Source organism: Chanodichthys erythropterus, chromosome 22 (assembly GCF_024489055.1).
Source record: "Chanodichthys erythropterus isolate Z2021 chromosome 22, ASM2448905v1, whole genome shotgun sequence".
In the NCBI taxonomy this organism is placed as follows: Eukaryota; Metazoa; Chordata; class Actinopteri; order Cypriniformes; family Xenocyprididae; genus Chanodichthys; species Chanodichthys erythropterus.
In genome coordinates, this window is record NC_090242.1 from 10345499 (window position 1) to 10359069 (window position 13571).

At 36.5% G+C, this 13571-nt stretch overlaps 2 protein-coding genes and 1 pseudogene across 6 annotated transcripts in view; 2 read left to right on the forward strand and 1 right to left on the reverse strand.

The window, feature by feature from the left end:
* The first annotated feature begins 4693 nt into the window (after positions 1-4693).
* On the forward strand, positions 4694-8175 carry LOC137012432 (ras-related C3 botulinum toxin substrate 1 pseudogene; annotated as a pseudogene).
* Positions 8176-9211: 1036 nt separating this feature from the next.
* LOC137012433 (fatty acid hydroxylase domain-containing protein 2-like) lies at positions 9212-10254 on the reverse strand. Its single transcript, XM_067375644.1, has 3 exons — positions 10174-10254; positions 9698-9795; positions 9212-9555 (listed from the first exon to the last, which is right to left on the reverse strand). Exons 1-3 carry the CDS (start codon positions 10180-10182, stop codon positions 9438-9440), a joined length of 225 nt encoding a protein of 74 aa, XP_067231745.1. The 5' UTR covers positions 10183-10254; the 3' UTR covers positions 9212-9437.
* A 610-nt stretch (positions 10255-10864) lies between these two features.
* Positions 10865-13571, forward strand: part of LOC137012359 (NLR family CARD domain-containing protein 3-like) — a 51594-nt gene continuing 48887 nt past the window's right edge. For 3 of the 5 annotated variants that reach the window (XM_067375508.1, XM_067375513.1, XM_067375509.1), the window contains exon 1: positions 10865-11246. In XM_067375508.1, the coding sequence (XP_067231609.1) occupies positions 11200-11246 (47 nt within the window). In that variant the 5' untranslated portion in view covers positions 10865-11199. Of the gene's footprint in view, positions 11247-11949; positions 12019-12668; positions 12699-13571 lie in introns of all 5 variants that reach the window. The other 2 variants (XM_067375510.1, XM_067375512.1) reach the window with 2 other exon arrangements.

Consider the following 13571-nt stretch of genomic DNA (forward strand, 5'->3'; position numbering starts at 1 on the left):
TACGAGGGGCGCATAGAAACTGATAAAAGTTCAATATCTTTAGTGCAAATCTTTTTTCTTACCACAGTTGTTTTGCACCATCTGTCATTTATCATGACACACACGCCCCCTCCGTGTTCCTTGCCTGTAGCCACGCTGCATCGATCCAAACGCACCAAACTAAATCCCTCAGGACAAACCTCGGAATCCAACACAGTATCATTAAGCCAAGTTTCAGAGAAGGCCAAGACACAGGCTTCCCTATATTCATGTAAGTAACGAGTGTTTACTCGCAACTCATCTGCTTTTCTTTTTAGCGATTGTACGTTAGAGAGAATGATAGTTGGAAGTGGCACCTTTGTTTTCCTCTTCTTGAGTCTTTGGCGAACTCCTCCCCTCTTCCCTCGTTTCCTCTTGTATTCCTTATCATTGACAGTTCTTTTTATCTCCGTGGGTATGTTTACATCATTGTGATTCCAATAACTCGCGTAGGCGCTCAGTTCTAAGAGAAAGTCTCTGTTGTAGCGTACATGTGACTCCGCGTTGCTAGCCGGTTCACTTGCCACGCTGATGACAAACAGTATCAACCCAACTATTAAAGCCAGCTCCCATACACGACTCATAGTGACTATAATAACGGTCTGTTAGACAGTACATCTAATGATTGTTTATACCGATAAAGATTACAATGATCACAACAAACAACTTATCAAACAAACAAAAAAAAAAAAAAAAAAAAAAACGAGACAGACCGACTGTACTGCTGGTCGCCACTGCGCAGCGCCCCCCGACCTGTACCTGTACTGATGTTCAGTGATTGTGTTTTGTCTTTTGTATGAGTACAGTGGTAGAGACAGAGAAGAAGTGCCCTTGATGAGGAAACCATGGCAGCCATATATACGGTAAGTTAATACTTAGTGAAAGGAAAATTTACTAGAAACATTAAGTTAAAAAAAATAACAGATTTTTGTCTCACAGTCAAGAAGTGATTTCCAAATGTGTCCAAAGAGGCTTTGAGGATTTGACGTGGGGAAACTGAGACTTCTTGAAAGCAAAAAAGTTAATTTTTTGAACATTGTAAAGTATGTTCCTTGCTGATTTTTATTCAAATGTTCACGTGTTATAGACAACAAGGTTTTTCAAATGTGACGTGAATGTATTTTCTTGGGTTGAAATATATGTAGGGCAAAATATATTTTTAAATGCTTTTGTAAAATATATTTTTTAAAAATATACAAAAAATGGCCAAAAAATACATTTTAGGAAAATATATTTGTATAAATATATTTGAAAATATATTTTTTTAAAATATACAAAAAATGGCCGAAAAAATTTATTTTTAGAAAATATATTTATATGTGAAAATATATTTATAGCGAATATATTTTTTGGCCATTTTTTGTATATTTAAAAATATATTTGAAAATATATTTTTTTTACCGTATGGGTTAATTTATTGCACATTTATTGGAAAGTTTGAATTTATCATAAGTACGAATGTGCAAATATAAAACCAACTTTACCGAAGTCGTGCCGTCGAACTGTTGTATAAATGCAATATCACACTCATAGCTGTGCGATATGGCTGTATATCAGCACGCAGTGATTACCTACGGACGATTCACAGCGTGCTGATATACAGCCATATCGCACGGCTATGAGTGTGATATTGATCATATATCTATGGGTAAAAAAGAACATCGACAACACAAACGCCATGACTGTTTTGGATGTATTTTTTGGAGAGATGTTTTGTTTTCTTTTTTTCAGACATTTTTAAAAAACATTTTTTTTTTTATTTATTTACCGGTACGTTGTAAAATTTTAATTGTTAAAGATTATGTTTGTTGTTCAATGTATTATATAATGAGTGTATTTTGTATTGTATTTTTGGAGGTTTTTTTTTTTCAGATATTTTTTTTAAATATATTTTATAGTTTACCGTATGTTGTGACATTGTTTTTTAAAGATAATTTTTGTTGTTCAATTTAATATATTTCTTCCAGTTCAAAGCATCAAGTGTCTTGTATTTATCTTGTACTTACATTCATTCTTCATTTTTAATTTTTCTTAGATTGTTTCCTTAAATGAATGGTTGGGCTTACCTTGCATGAATTGCCCAGTTAGGACCAACATAAGATCCTTACAGAGCCCACTTTAAGCCCATATGGGCATTCACGGTTAAATCCTGGTGCAAGCCCACTTTAAACCCCTTTGGGCAGGTAGGGCCCAAATGGGTTTGGCATGAATTGCCCATTTAGGACCCACATAAGACTCTTACAGATCCCATTTAAAGCCCATCTGTGTAGCCATGTTGCAAAGCCCACTTTGGACCCCTTTGGGCAGGTGGGGCCCAAATGGGTCTGACATGAATTGCCCAATTAAGACCCATGCAGTACCCTTACAGGTCCCACTTTTAGTACGTCTGGGCTTCCACGGCTTGCCCCAATGTGGATCCCGGGTGCAAGCCCATAATGGGGCCCACATTTGCCGCCCATGAAGCCCTCATCTGGGCCCCACATGTCATTGCTGGCTGGGTTTGTACGTTGGTTAACACTTTTAAGATCTACAAATAAAAAAAAAATTGGAGTGATATCTTGTTTTTATGTTAGTGTAAAAAAAAAAGTTACGTTCGGGGTCTTCGGGGTCTCTGGAGACCCCGGGCAACAAAATGTAATTTTGTAACAATATAATATATTTTTTAAAAGCCAATGTAATTTTACTCTGTATATTAATGATTTTTCTCAAAATTTGTGTTTATTTTTGGAGGATTTGTGATTTCTTTTAAATTTATATAAATAAATTAAAAAATATTTTTTGAAATAGTTATTTTATGCATGAACATTACAGGCTTTTTTAATGTAAAATTCACTTTATAAAAGACCCACATTTCTAACTTTCATTCATGTGGATAACATGGATAATTTGACATGGTTTAGTGTGAGATTTTTGCCCATCTTTTGAAAAATGCCATTTTAAAAGTAAAAAAAAATATCACTTTTACCAGTAGATGGCAGCAGAGCTCCACTATTTACTATTTGAATGACTGAAAGACATCTTTGCACAAGTTTGGATTCATATCTAAATGTTATGAAATCACAATTATAACAATAAAAATTACTTTGTCAAAGTTTAGCATTTTTTGTGCAGGGCAAAATCAGTTTTTCAATAATAATGTTATAATAAAATTAATCATTTTTATTTTTGTGTGTGCGCGTGCGTGTGTGAGCATGTCCATTTTGTATCGGGAATGTTTTTTGCATTTTTGGAAGTGTGCCACTTTTTCTGTCTCTGTGTGTTGTGCGTTGTTTCTGATTTTGAGAATGGATTTTGTCCAGTTTCTAAGTGGAGTCTCTGGGTTACATTATTGATGATATTATTGAAAAACTGATTTTTTTCAGTACAAAAAATGCTAAACTTAGTAAAAAGTAATTTTTTATTGTTATAATTGTGATTTCATAACATTTAGATATGAATACAACTGAAAAAAATTTGTGAAAAGATGTCTTTCATTTTGGTCCCTTGTCAGCCTGCCCTCGCCTCTGGACTGCACTCCTCCGTCTTCGCTCCGTCCCTCCGTCTCAGTTGGCCTCCTCACTCCCTCCTGTGTTCCCTTTGTTGTGTGTCGTCTGGCTTCTACTGCGGCCTTCTGGAGCCCCGCCTGCGCTTCGGTCGGCGGAGCCGCTGGTTTCGCCATCTCTCGCCGGGCCTTCAGCGCCGCCTGGACTCGACGGCGTTACGGCTTCGTCCGGAGCTCTTGACCCGCCATGGCTGCCCTTTTAAACAAATGAGATTTATACAAGAAGGAGGAAACAAAGGTGTTTGAGATTCTCTGTATGTCATTTCCATGTACTGAACTCTTGTTATTCAACTATGCTGAGGTAAACATTTTCTCTAAGAAACACAGAAGAGGGGATGCTGGAGAGAGGGATAACGTGTCCGGTGAGAGGGGCTGTTGCTCTGGTGTTACCGTTGTTTACTCACCCTTGTGTTGTGTTGTTCTGATGCCGTAAGCCCTTCTTTCATTTCCAGACCTCAAAAGGACAAATTTAAAGAAATGTCCCACTCACACTTGTCCATATAACAGTTCTTAAAAATTCTTAGTTTTCATTTTTTGATCAACTAACCCTTTATAAACTAATACACAGGTGCTCGTACGTCTTGATGCTCATCACAGCACAGAATTACATCCACAGAAATGTGTTTTGCATTTAAAACAGTGGCCAGTGAGAGTTCAGAATGTGTGCTGTGCATTGGGTTATGTGAATAATGGTGGTAAAAATAAACACACTTCTTACTGATTAATCAGAATGATGAAAACTGCATGTAAACGGGAATGAAGATCATGTGATGAAATGTCACGTAAACATCTTACTGCAATTAATTCCTTACTATGGTTGTTGAAAATAATCACATTATTGGTGCATTTATAAACATAGTCATTGTCTTTTTATACCTGAAATGATGTATTTTGAATGTCATTTGCAAAAGAAGATAATGGTAAATATTTATTACTAGTTTCTTTGACATAAATAAAACTGACCCAGTGACAGAAAGAGGACAGTCATACTGGATTATGGATAAGAGTCAAGGATTATCATTCATGGTGGTTTGGATGCAAAATCAAAAAAGTTGTACATCACAGGGTTATTTTATTATCACTGACTAATGGTGCAAAAATGTTGTTTTAGTTGTTCTATAGTGGATTATTTGACTGTATGTGTTTTACTCACAGGTTCATATGTTAGTCTGACCTCCTCTGGATCAGCTGATGGTGAATAAAGAGCCGCTACAGACACATCACATTCAACACAATCAACGGACACAAACCCATAGTGACCATCACACACATTTGTGTAACTTTCCAGAATGATCCAATCCTTCATCCAAAGTGAAACAAGGAAACCTTTTGTGTACTGCTTATTAACAGTAAAGTAGTTGTTGTAGTGTTTAAGTGCAGGTATTGTGTAGGATTAAGGGATGTAGAATATGGTCATGCAGAATAAGGCATTAATATCTACTTTATAAGTACAATATGCAGTCTAATAAGCAGTTAGTTAAAAGTGAGAATTGTTCCCCATACTAAAGTGTTTTTCTTTATAACTCTAAATACTTATAAGAAAAGTTTATGGTCAGGTTTAAAGTTATGAGTTGGATAAGTGGCTAAAAATATCTTTTTAATGCTATATTGTTAGTAAAACTTCACTAGTAAAAATTCCATTACGTTATTACCGTTACGTTTTATGTTATTTTTATATTCTCCATAAAAGGGTTATGTTTGGGTTTGGGGATATAACATTTATCTATAAAATGGTAAAAGGGAAATTATACAGATATATTTATAGTATAAATTAATTGTACATACTGTGTTGGAGCCATTCATTGTAAAGTTGTTCTTGGCCACTGTGTGGCGCTGGTGATTATATTATATTATATTAACCTGTAATATAATGATGTACAGCTGTGGTTCCCTGTAGTTTACAGCATTAGTTGAGAGATATTTGTTTCTTTGAGGAGATTTGTCATGTTCTGTACCTGATCGGCCCCAAATTCATCAATAATGAATCAAAGGTAATCAAAAATTAATGAAATCACAAGCTTCTGAATCAAAATCCAATGGTGAAATTTGTGTCAGTGCCCAGCCCTGTACATGCTTTTGTTTGTTTCGTTCTTTTACGTGAAGCAAATGTTGTCTTTTCCATGTATTTTCTTGTCAGAGTGCAGTTAGATCAGAATGCTTCATTTACATGTTAAAATCACACATTTCTCCTGTAGGAGTATGACCTCAGACCCCCTAATACAATTTAGTTCATAAAAATGTCATCTTTATCACCTCTTTTCAGTCTGCGGTCTGAATCTATTCTGTATCATTAGTGACACACAGAGTCGGGGTTTTTCACTTTAATCTGACAGTAAATGTGACACACAGTTTTCTGATGCACACTAGTGTCATGTATCACATGGAAATGTAACATATTTATCAACCGTTTTACTCAAGAATGGATGCTATTATCTTTCATTTTACTGCTAAACAAATTTACCAGCCGGTACAAATAAAGTTACCTAACCTAACATGTTTTTAAAGATTGTTGACGCAGCCATTTGTGTGATAGATAACCAGTATATTTATATTAAAGTATGTGGAGGAAAACACACACACACACACACGCACACACACACACACACACACACACACACACACACACACACACACGAGTCTCTTTATTTTTCCACATGTATCCATTTATGGATAACTGGTCATAAACACGTGATCATATTAGGACACGCCCATTACAAACATTAACACCCCCCCCCTGCTCTCATACTGTACAGTACTGTAATTACAACAACGACACATGAATACAGTCCTACACTTCTCTTGTGTTCAATTTACATGCCAAACATAAAACTCTTTAATTTGAATCTTTGTCACTGGTTTAATCATGACATCAGACACCATTTCTTCTTCAGACTCCCTTTGTCTGATTCTGAGTCAGAGCGATAGCCATATCTGGTGCTTCTGACGATATCTCTGGAAACATATCATGGTTAGTCGGCACAACCCAGCGCGGGGGTTTATCATGAATATTTCAAACGCATAGTGTGAGCAGTCAATCACAGCTCGACCATCAGACGCACAGATTAAGCACATAAATCTTTACATCACATGATCTACTGGTACAGTGTGAGATGGTAACCTTGCTGAAATCACACAGAAATCACAGTGTATGCCCTCCTTTATCCCTATAGACCTACCGCTAATCACAGTCTGTCAGATTCTGGAGGGAAGAAAAGATATAAATAAAATGATATTAAAATTTTACTCACCGGAAAAAATGGAGCCCAGACTCTTCAAAACCACATTTTGTACCAGGCTGAAAACATCTTTTTCTGCTGTAAGTTTGGGCATTTTAACATGGGGGTCTATGGGATTGACTCACTTTTGGAGCCTGTCTCTAGTGGCCAGTCGATGAACTGCAGTTTAAGTCACTTTCATGTTGGTCTCAAGAGAGAGAGAGAGAGAGAGAGTGGAAGGTTTCCTCATTCTTTACACCTGATCTCAGGTAGCGGCTTGTTTGTTCAACTGGAACTGCAGCTTACGTGTTGACATGCAGCTGGCAAACTAATTTTACTCGGCCAAATTTGAGTCAAATTTAACATTTTCTTTTGACATTTTTACCAACTCTGTTGTTTGTTTTGAGGTGTTGAATTGTTTTGAGGTGTTATTCTGATCGGAGCCGGTTTTATAGGTTTACTCCCGTATAAAGCTGAGTGCTAAGGCAATAGTGTGCTACGCAGATGCAGACTGTGAAGGGTGTGACCGTCGGGGACATGGCTGCAGGAAAAAAACAACTTCTGATTTCCTACAGCACTGATTTTCTGAAAGATCATGTCCCTACTGTGTTTGATAACTATTCTGTCACTGTGATGATCGATGGGGAACCAGTGAACCTGGAACTGTTGGACACATCAGGGCAGGAGGATTACGAAAGGCTGCGACCGCTTTCCTACGCTCAGACGGATGTGATCTTGATGTGTTTCTCTCTTGTGGATCCAGCATCGTTTGAGAACGTCAGTGAAAGGTGGTGTCCAGAGGTCAGACATCATTGCCCCAACACTCCAATAATTCTCGTCGGCACTGAGCTTGATCTGAGAGATGACAAGGACACAGTTGAGCAGCTGAACAAGAAGAAACAAACCCCCATCATTCACCATCAAGGCCTGACTATGGCTGAAAGAATAGGAGCTGTGAAATACCTGGAGTGTTCAGCATTAACACAGGTGGGCCTTAAGGCGGTGTTTGAAGAAGCAGCCCGGGCGGCCCTGGCCCCGTCCCCAGAGAAGAAAAGAGAGAGAAAGTGTTTAATGTCCTGAACTGACTGAACACACGGCATCGGCTGTAATATGAGCTGAGAGGAGAAAACAATGAGTGGCTGTTACACTGATTACCCTTACAGAGCAAAAATATATGGGAATATTCTGCAATATATTGTGATACATTACATTATACATTTCAATATACAGTATGAGAAACTAGTGCTTATATCTGTCAGTATACTGCACTATATGCATTGACTGTGTATGGCTATATATTGATATTTGCAGATATATTACTAATAAACCATAAACATCTTTTTATGGAGTTCTGAATTGATTCATTGAAACAGTCTGAAGTGATTCAGAGAAATCACTTAAACTCACCAAGTCGAACATCTTTTTTGTTGTTGTGGCACTTTTCACCTTTTTCATGTTTAAATCAGAGACAATATTAAATGAGTCACAAAACAAGGAACAATCATGCAGTTTGTGTAATGACAAGGTTTTTAAGAAACGTACTGGTCAAATAGTAAATCATTAACTTTAAAACTGTTAAAAACGTAATGAAGTTTTATTAAGTGTTAACAATGAGATTATGTGGTTTTTATAATCAATTAACACTGCAAAGTCATTCGGTTTAACCAAAATTTCAGTTTTACCGAATAATATTTTCAGACAATGATAACAGGCTGATATCTATCAAAAGGACAATCAAACATTTAATATTTAGTACAAGTTTTTAAAATATTTCTACATTTTCCATGTTTTATAGCGGCTGCACCGAATGACCTGATGTTTCGGGACATGCGTATGATCAAGAGAAAACATGAATTTATCAAATAGTTAAGAGAGAGTTACTTTGCTTCATGACCATGTGGTCCTTTGTGTCTGAATGATGTCACATCCTGTCACATGATACTGACCGCATGACTTGATCCAAAATGGTCCCTTTATATTAGTTACTCCGAATGACATCAATGAAATTCATTTTTCTGGACATTCTTTTTCGACTTCTACACATAATTTTAACACCATTTTGCACTATGTTGATATATGATGATATAAAATCATGCCAGAATAAAAATATATACATTTAATAGATTTTAAGATATTTTAATCACAAATGAAATGTCTGTATTGGCCTTTGGACGGTTAAACCGAATGACCTTTTGGCACTTCAGTATATCAGATTCTGATGTAAATCAGCAGCAAAGCTTCTCCTCTGTTGGGAACGTGTTTATAAACGCTCGTCTTTACAGACACAGAGTGTTTAAACAGGATCATACCGGATTGTTTTTGTCAGGCTGAATCCTGTAGCGTGTGATGAAGCTGGGCTTTCCTGTCGTGTCGACCGCCATCAGCAGGGCGTTAAACAACCAAAACGAGAGCGTCGGCACCAACATGGTCCCTGTTGAACACCACAAACAACAACATGATTCATTCACTGATATATTTGAGCAGAAACACTTTGAGCTCTTTGCATTGTTGGGAACATCAAATAAAGCTGCAGAATACAGTGATCTCTGCCAAAGTGTTGCTATTCAAGTGAAAGTTCGACATGTGTCTTTTTTTAACTTCAGTCCAGAACATTTGATGATCAGTGTCCAGAGGGGAAGCCGCATAAAGGTCAAAAACAAGTTTTACGGCTTCTGACCGATAAAAAACAAGGCAGCCTCATTTCCACCCAAGGCCAGGTGAAGTTTGGTCCACTGTGTCTGCCAGAAATCTCCAGACGCTCCCCAGAAGCTCTGCAGATGCCTACACAAACACACACTCATTAATGATTAATGATCAGCTGGAGAGAATCATGAAGGACACGTCGAGCGCAAGGTACAGCGAGGAGAAGATCAGATCAGATTATAGAAATGAAGGAAAGATGATGAAAATGAAAACGTCTCACCATGTCACAGAGTTTCTGAACCCGACCAGGAAGAAAAGTCCAGATCCGATGACAAAAGCTGCTTTCTTCACCGAGTCCCAAAGTCCTCCAGTGTTTTCCTGTTCAGAGAGATGAAACGCCACATTATAATGTTTTCAGTTCATCTAATGAATAAAGAGTCTTTATTGGACTGACTCGAGCTCTGATAATCTTCATCAGACCTACACATGCTTTAGTGTGACTGTTTTACACATAATAAAGTCATCAAAACTGAGAAATAACACAATATTTCTGACAGGAACTGAACTGGAGCAGAAATTCAGCATTTATTATTACAGTATTAAATATCTTTTCAATATGTAACTAAAAATATTACATGCATGATGTTTGTTTGTAAACTTCAGTAATTGTTGAGCAGAATAACACAGCAGTGATGATGAAACAGATCTACAGTTAAACACATTACAGTAAAGGTTCAGAGAAACAGAAACACTCACTCTGTCCATGGTGTGTGTGTGTGTGTGTGTGTGTGTGTGTTCAGAGCAGCTGACAGTCGCTCCGCGTGTCTGTTTATACTGTACTTGTTTACAGCCTCATTACGTCATCAGCTGATCTGTGATTGGTCCACCGCTGATCAGCTGACAATCCGTGCAAAATGATCCGACACCAGCAGGTGTCGCCAGCGCGCAACATTTCTGACACCAATAACAAATCGATCCACAGACACACGTGACACGAGAAGGAGTAGCCGTCACATGAATTTATAACCAAACTCCAATTATTTAAGTTTTCATAACAGTTTATAATGAATGTGCAGTTTTGACTGACTCTTGACAGGCATTCAGGTCGTGTAACATTGGGATACAGATATAACATACTGCAACATGTTCTAAATGTTATTGTGTTGCAGATGATAATGTTCATGTTGCACTTTATTCGTTTTTGTGTTGGGAACGGTTATCATTAACTGCATTACCTGTTATTGGATGTTCGAGTTAAATATGCGAAGAGGCTCCACCCCTGGTGTGTGTGTGAGGGAAAGAAGTCGCTGTTTCAAGTGGTTCTCTGTCCAAGTCGGGGTGTGTACGGGTTGTGTTTTTACAGTCTATGGTTGTGGCCAACAACAGCCCAAATAAACACCCCTTTTCACCAGCACATCTCGTTGTTGCCTGAGAACGCTACAATACATTTACTGAACTACAGCGATCATTTTGGTTTAAAAAACTATACAAAGTTTAATGTACAACATTTATATTAAAGTTCTATCAGTAAACGTTGATTTATAACTTTAAAGGCTGACCTAAAGATCCCGGGATCAGTGTGTGAGCTGTATGATATAAGCTGGATTTTTCTCTCCAAACAGGATTTGGCAACATCTGCGTCAAAGTGAAAATAGAACGTGTTTTACTTGCGCCATTTTACACCTGATCGTGGCGTCCTGTAAATAAGCAAAACTGAGCAGGAATTTGTCCAATAGTATTTATTTTTCCGTTTCTTATGCAGAATTTACTTGATGGGAAAACATGAACATTGTGAAAACTGAGTCTAGAAGACGAACATTTCAGTCAAGGTGAGTCTCATGTGAGATGCTGTGATTTCCGCATTACCTTTAGTAAAAATGAACTAGACCTGCTTTAACTAACTTAAACATGAAGTATTTAAAGTAATATGAATTGCTTGACGCTATAATTGTCTTTCAGACATATAGGCCAATATATGGTAGAGACAATTGCTACATTTAAATGCTTCAACGTTCTAGAAACCACAGCTAAATCAAATGAATTTAATCAAAGAACAATTTAAATTTGTTTATTTCAATGTCAAGTACAAATTTTGATTACACTTTATTTTAAGGTGTCCGTGTTAAAGTGTAATTATACATTTAAGTAGCCTACTGGGAAATAATAACTACATGTACTTAGAGTTAAGGGTAGGATGGGGATTTGGTTTGGAGTTAATTGCATGTACAGTAATCATGCATCATTTGCCACAGTAACTACATGTAACAGTGATACTGTAAAATAAAGTGTTATCCATTTTTTTTTACATCATACTTAACAGAAGGTAACAGATAGATTTCTGTCGTAATAAATAAAAAAACATGGACATCAGTTTAAATTTTGTTTGAATTTATATTGATAATCATTGTAAGCAGCAGTTTTATCGAAAATTTTAATAAAATCAGTTAAGTTAAGTTGGGAAAAATTAACAGATATTTGTGCATGTTTAGTCACTTTCACAGTCTGCTCATGATATTTCTGTTCTTTAAACAGATGAAAAAATCATCAATCTTACACAGCTCATGCAGGATTTTGCAATCTTCTGACAAAACACCATTTGCGGTATTTGCATTTTTGTCATTTTCCAGTTTTTCAGCAAAAAGCATAAAAAACTTAAAAGCAGTATTAGCTAATCAAAATCCATAAATCTGAGCCCAAATTATTTTAAAGCTGTGACAAATTAATTCAGTTTGGGCAGAAATAATCAAAGATTAAATTACTTTCACGATGTTGCAGGAATCTGATCACAGTGTTGCACAAACCCTTGTGATCTATTAACATGACCTCATCTGACTGGTTTGTTACACATTTTTGGAACATTCATCTTCAATAAAATAATTAATGGGCAAAATTAGTATAGAAAAGACATTGAATATATAGGGTTGGGGTAGGTGTAGACGTTAATAAAACACAAGTGGAGGTGACGTATTTCCTGTTCGAGAGTGGAGCTCCACTCGCCCATGGTCTGCAGCCAGACCCTTCTCTAATTTTTGGGAAACAGCCACTAGATGGCGCTCCGGTAGCGCGGCCGCCATTATGGGGTGAAAATACTAACTGGACCATTGAATCCTTCGCATCTTACACACCCAAAATCAGCGAATTTCACTGCCAAATCAGAAGCGCAATAGAACAGTTTTTAAATTAAGTCACCAGTAAATTGTATGATCCTACAGTAAATGTTGTATTGTCTTATATATGTTTTATTTTACCAGTTGTGGAATCCAACCATTCATCCATCTGAGGTAACATACCTACTTTATTGAGTATTTCCATTTTATGCAATTTTACACATTTATTAATAGTAAATTAATAATTAATAAACTTAAGATCATCATGTTTGCAGCGAACAATATATTTTAGACCTGGTGGAGAAATAGTAATAAATGAATTGGAATATATTGTACGTTTTAATGGATCACACTACAAACATAATGATCTTATAATACATGATGCATTGTTGTCTGTTATCCCATAATTCACACTTTTGGACACTTTTGCTTTAACAGACATTAGACACTGCAAAATCAAGCTGTTATTTATATATTTATTGTCCAACATTCACAATTTTTCTAATGCATGTCCTTAATTTAATTTCATATGTTGGTAATAATTCAGTGTTTATAAGCCTTTTAAAGAATTTTAACCCAAACTGACTGGGTTTCTAGAGAGCAAAGGTTTTGTGAAAAAAGTGCAAGACTTAAACACAATGGGTCTCATTCATGAAACACGAGCAGAACAAATTTGTGTGTAAATCGCGTGTTAAGTGGTTCTGGCGTAAATTTTCGGATTCATTAAAATGTTTGTATTTTCCAAATGTTAGTTGGTACGAAAGAAATCTACACCTGCTCCCAGTCACGCGTAAATAGTGCGTTTAACATCCGAACGTTTTGCTCAGTAATAACAAGGCTGCATTTTAATTCACCTTAATAAGGTACATATTTACAGCATTTTGAAAAAAATATTATATATAGTTATCACATACGTTTTTTCTTTTTACTTTTGTTTTGAGAGCCAGTATTAAGCTGCGTTCACGTCACCTTGTATTTACCGCTATCTTGAAATGACGTTATATTCGGTGCTGTTCACGTCCTTTTGGTCTTTGGACTGGAAATTAT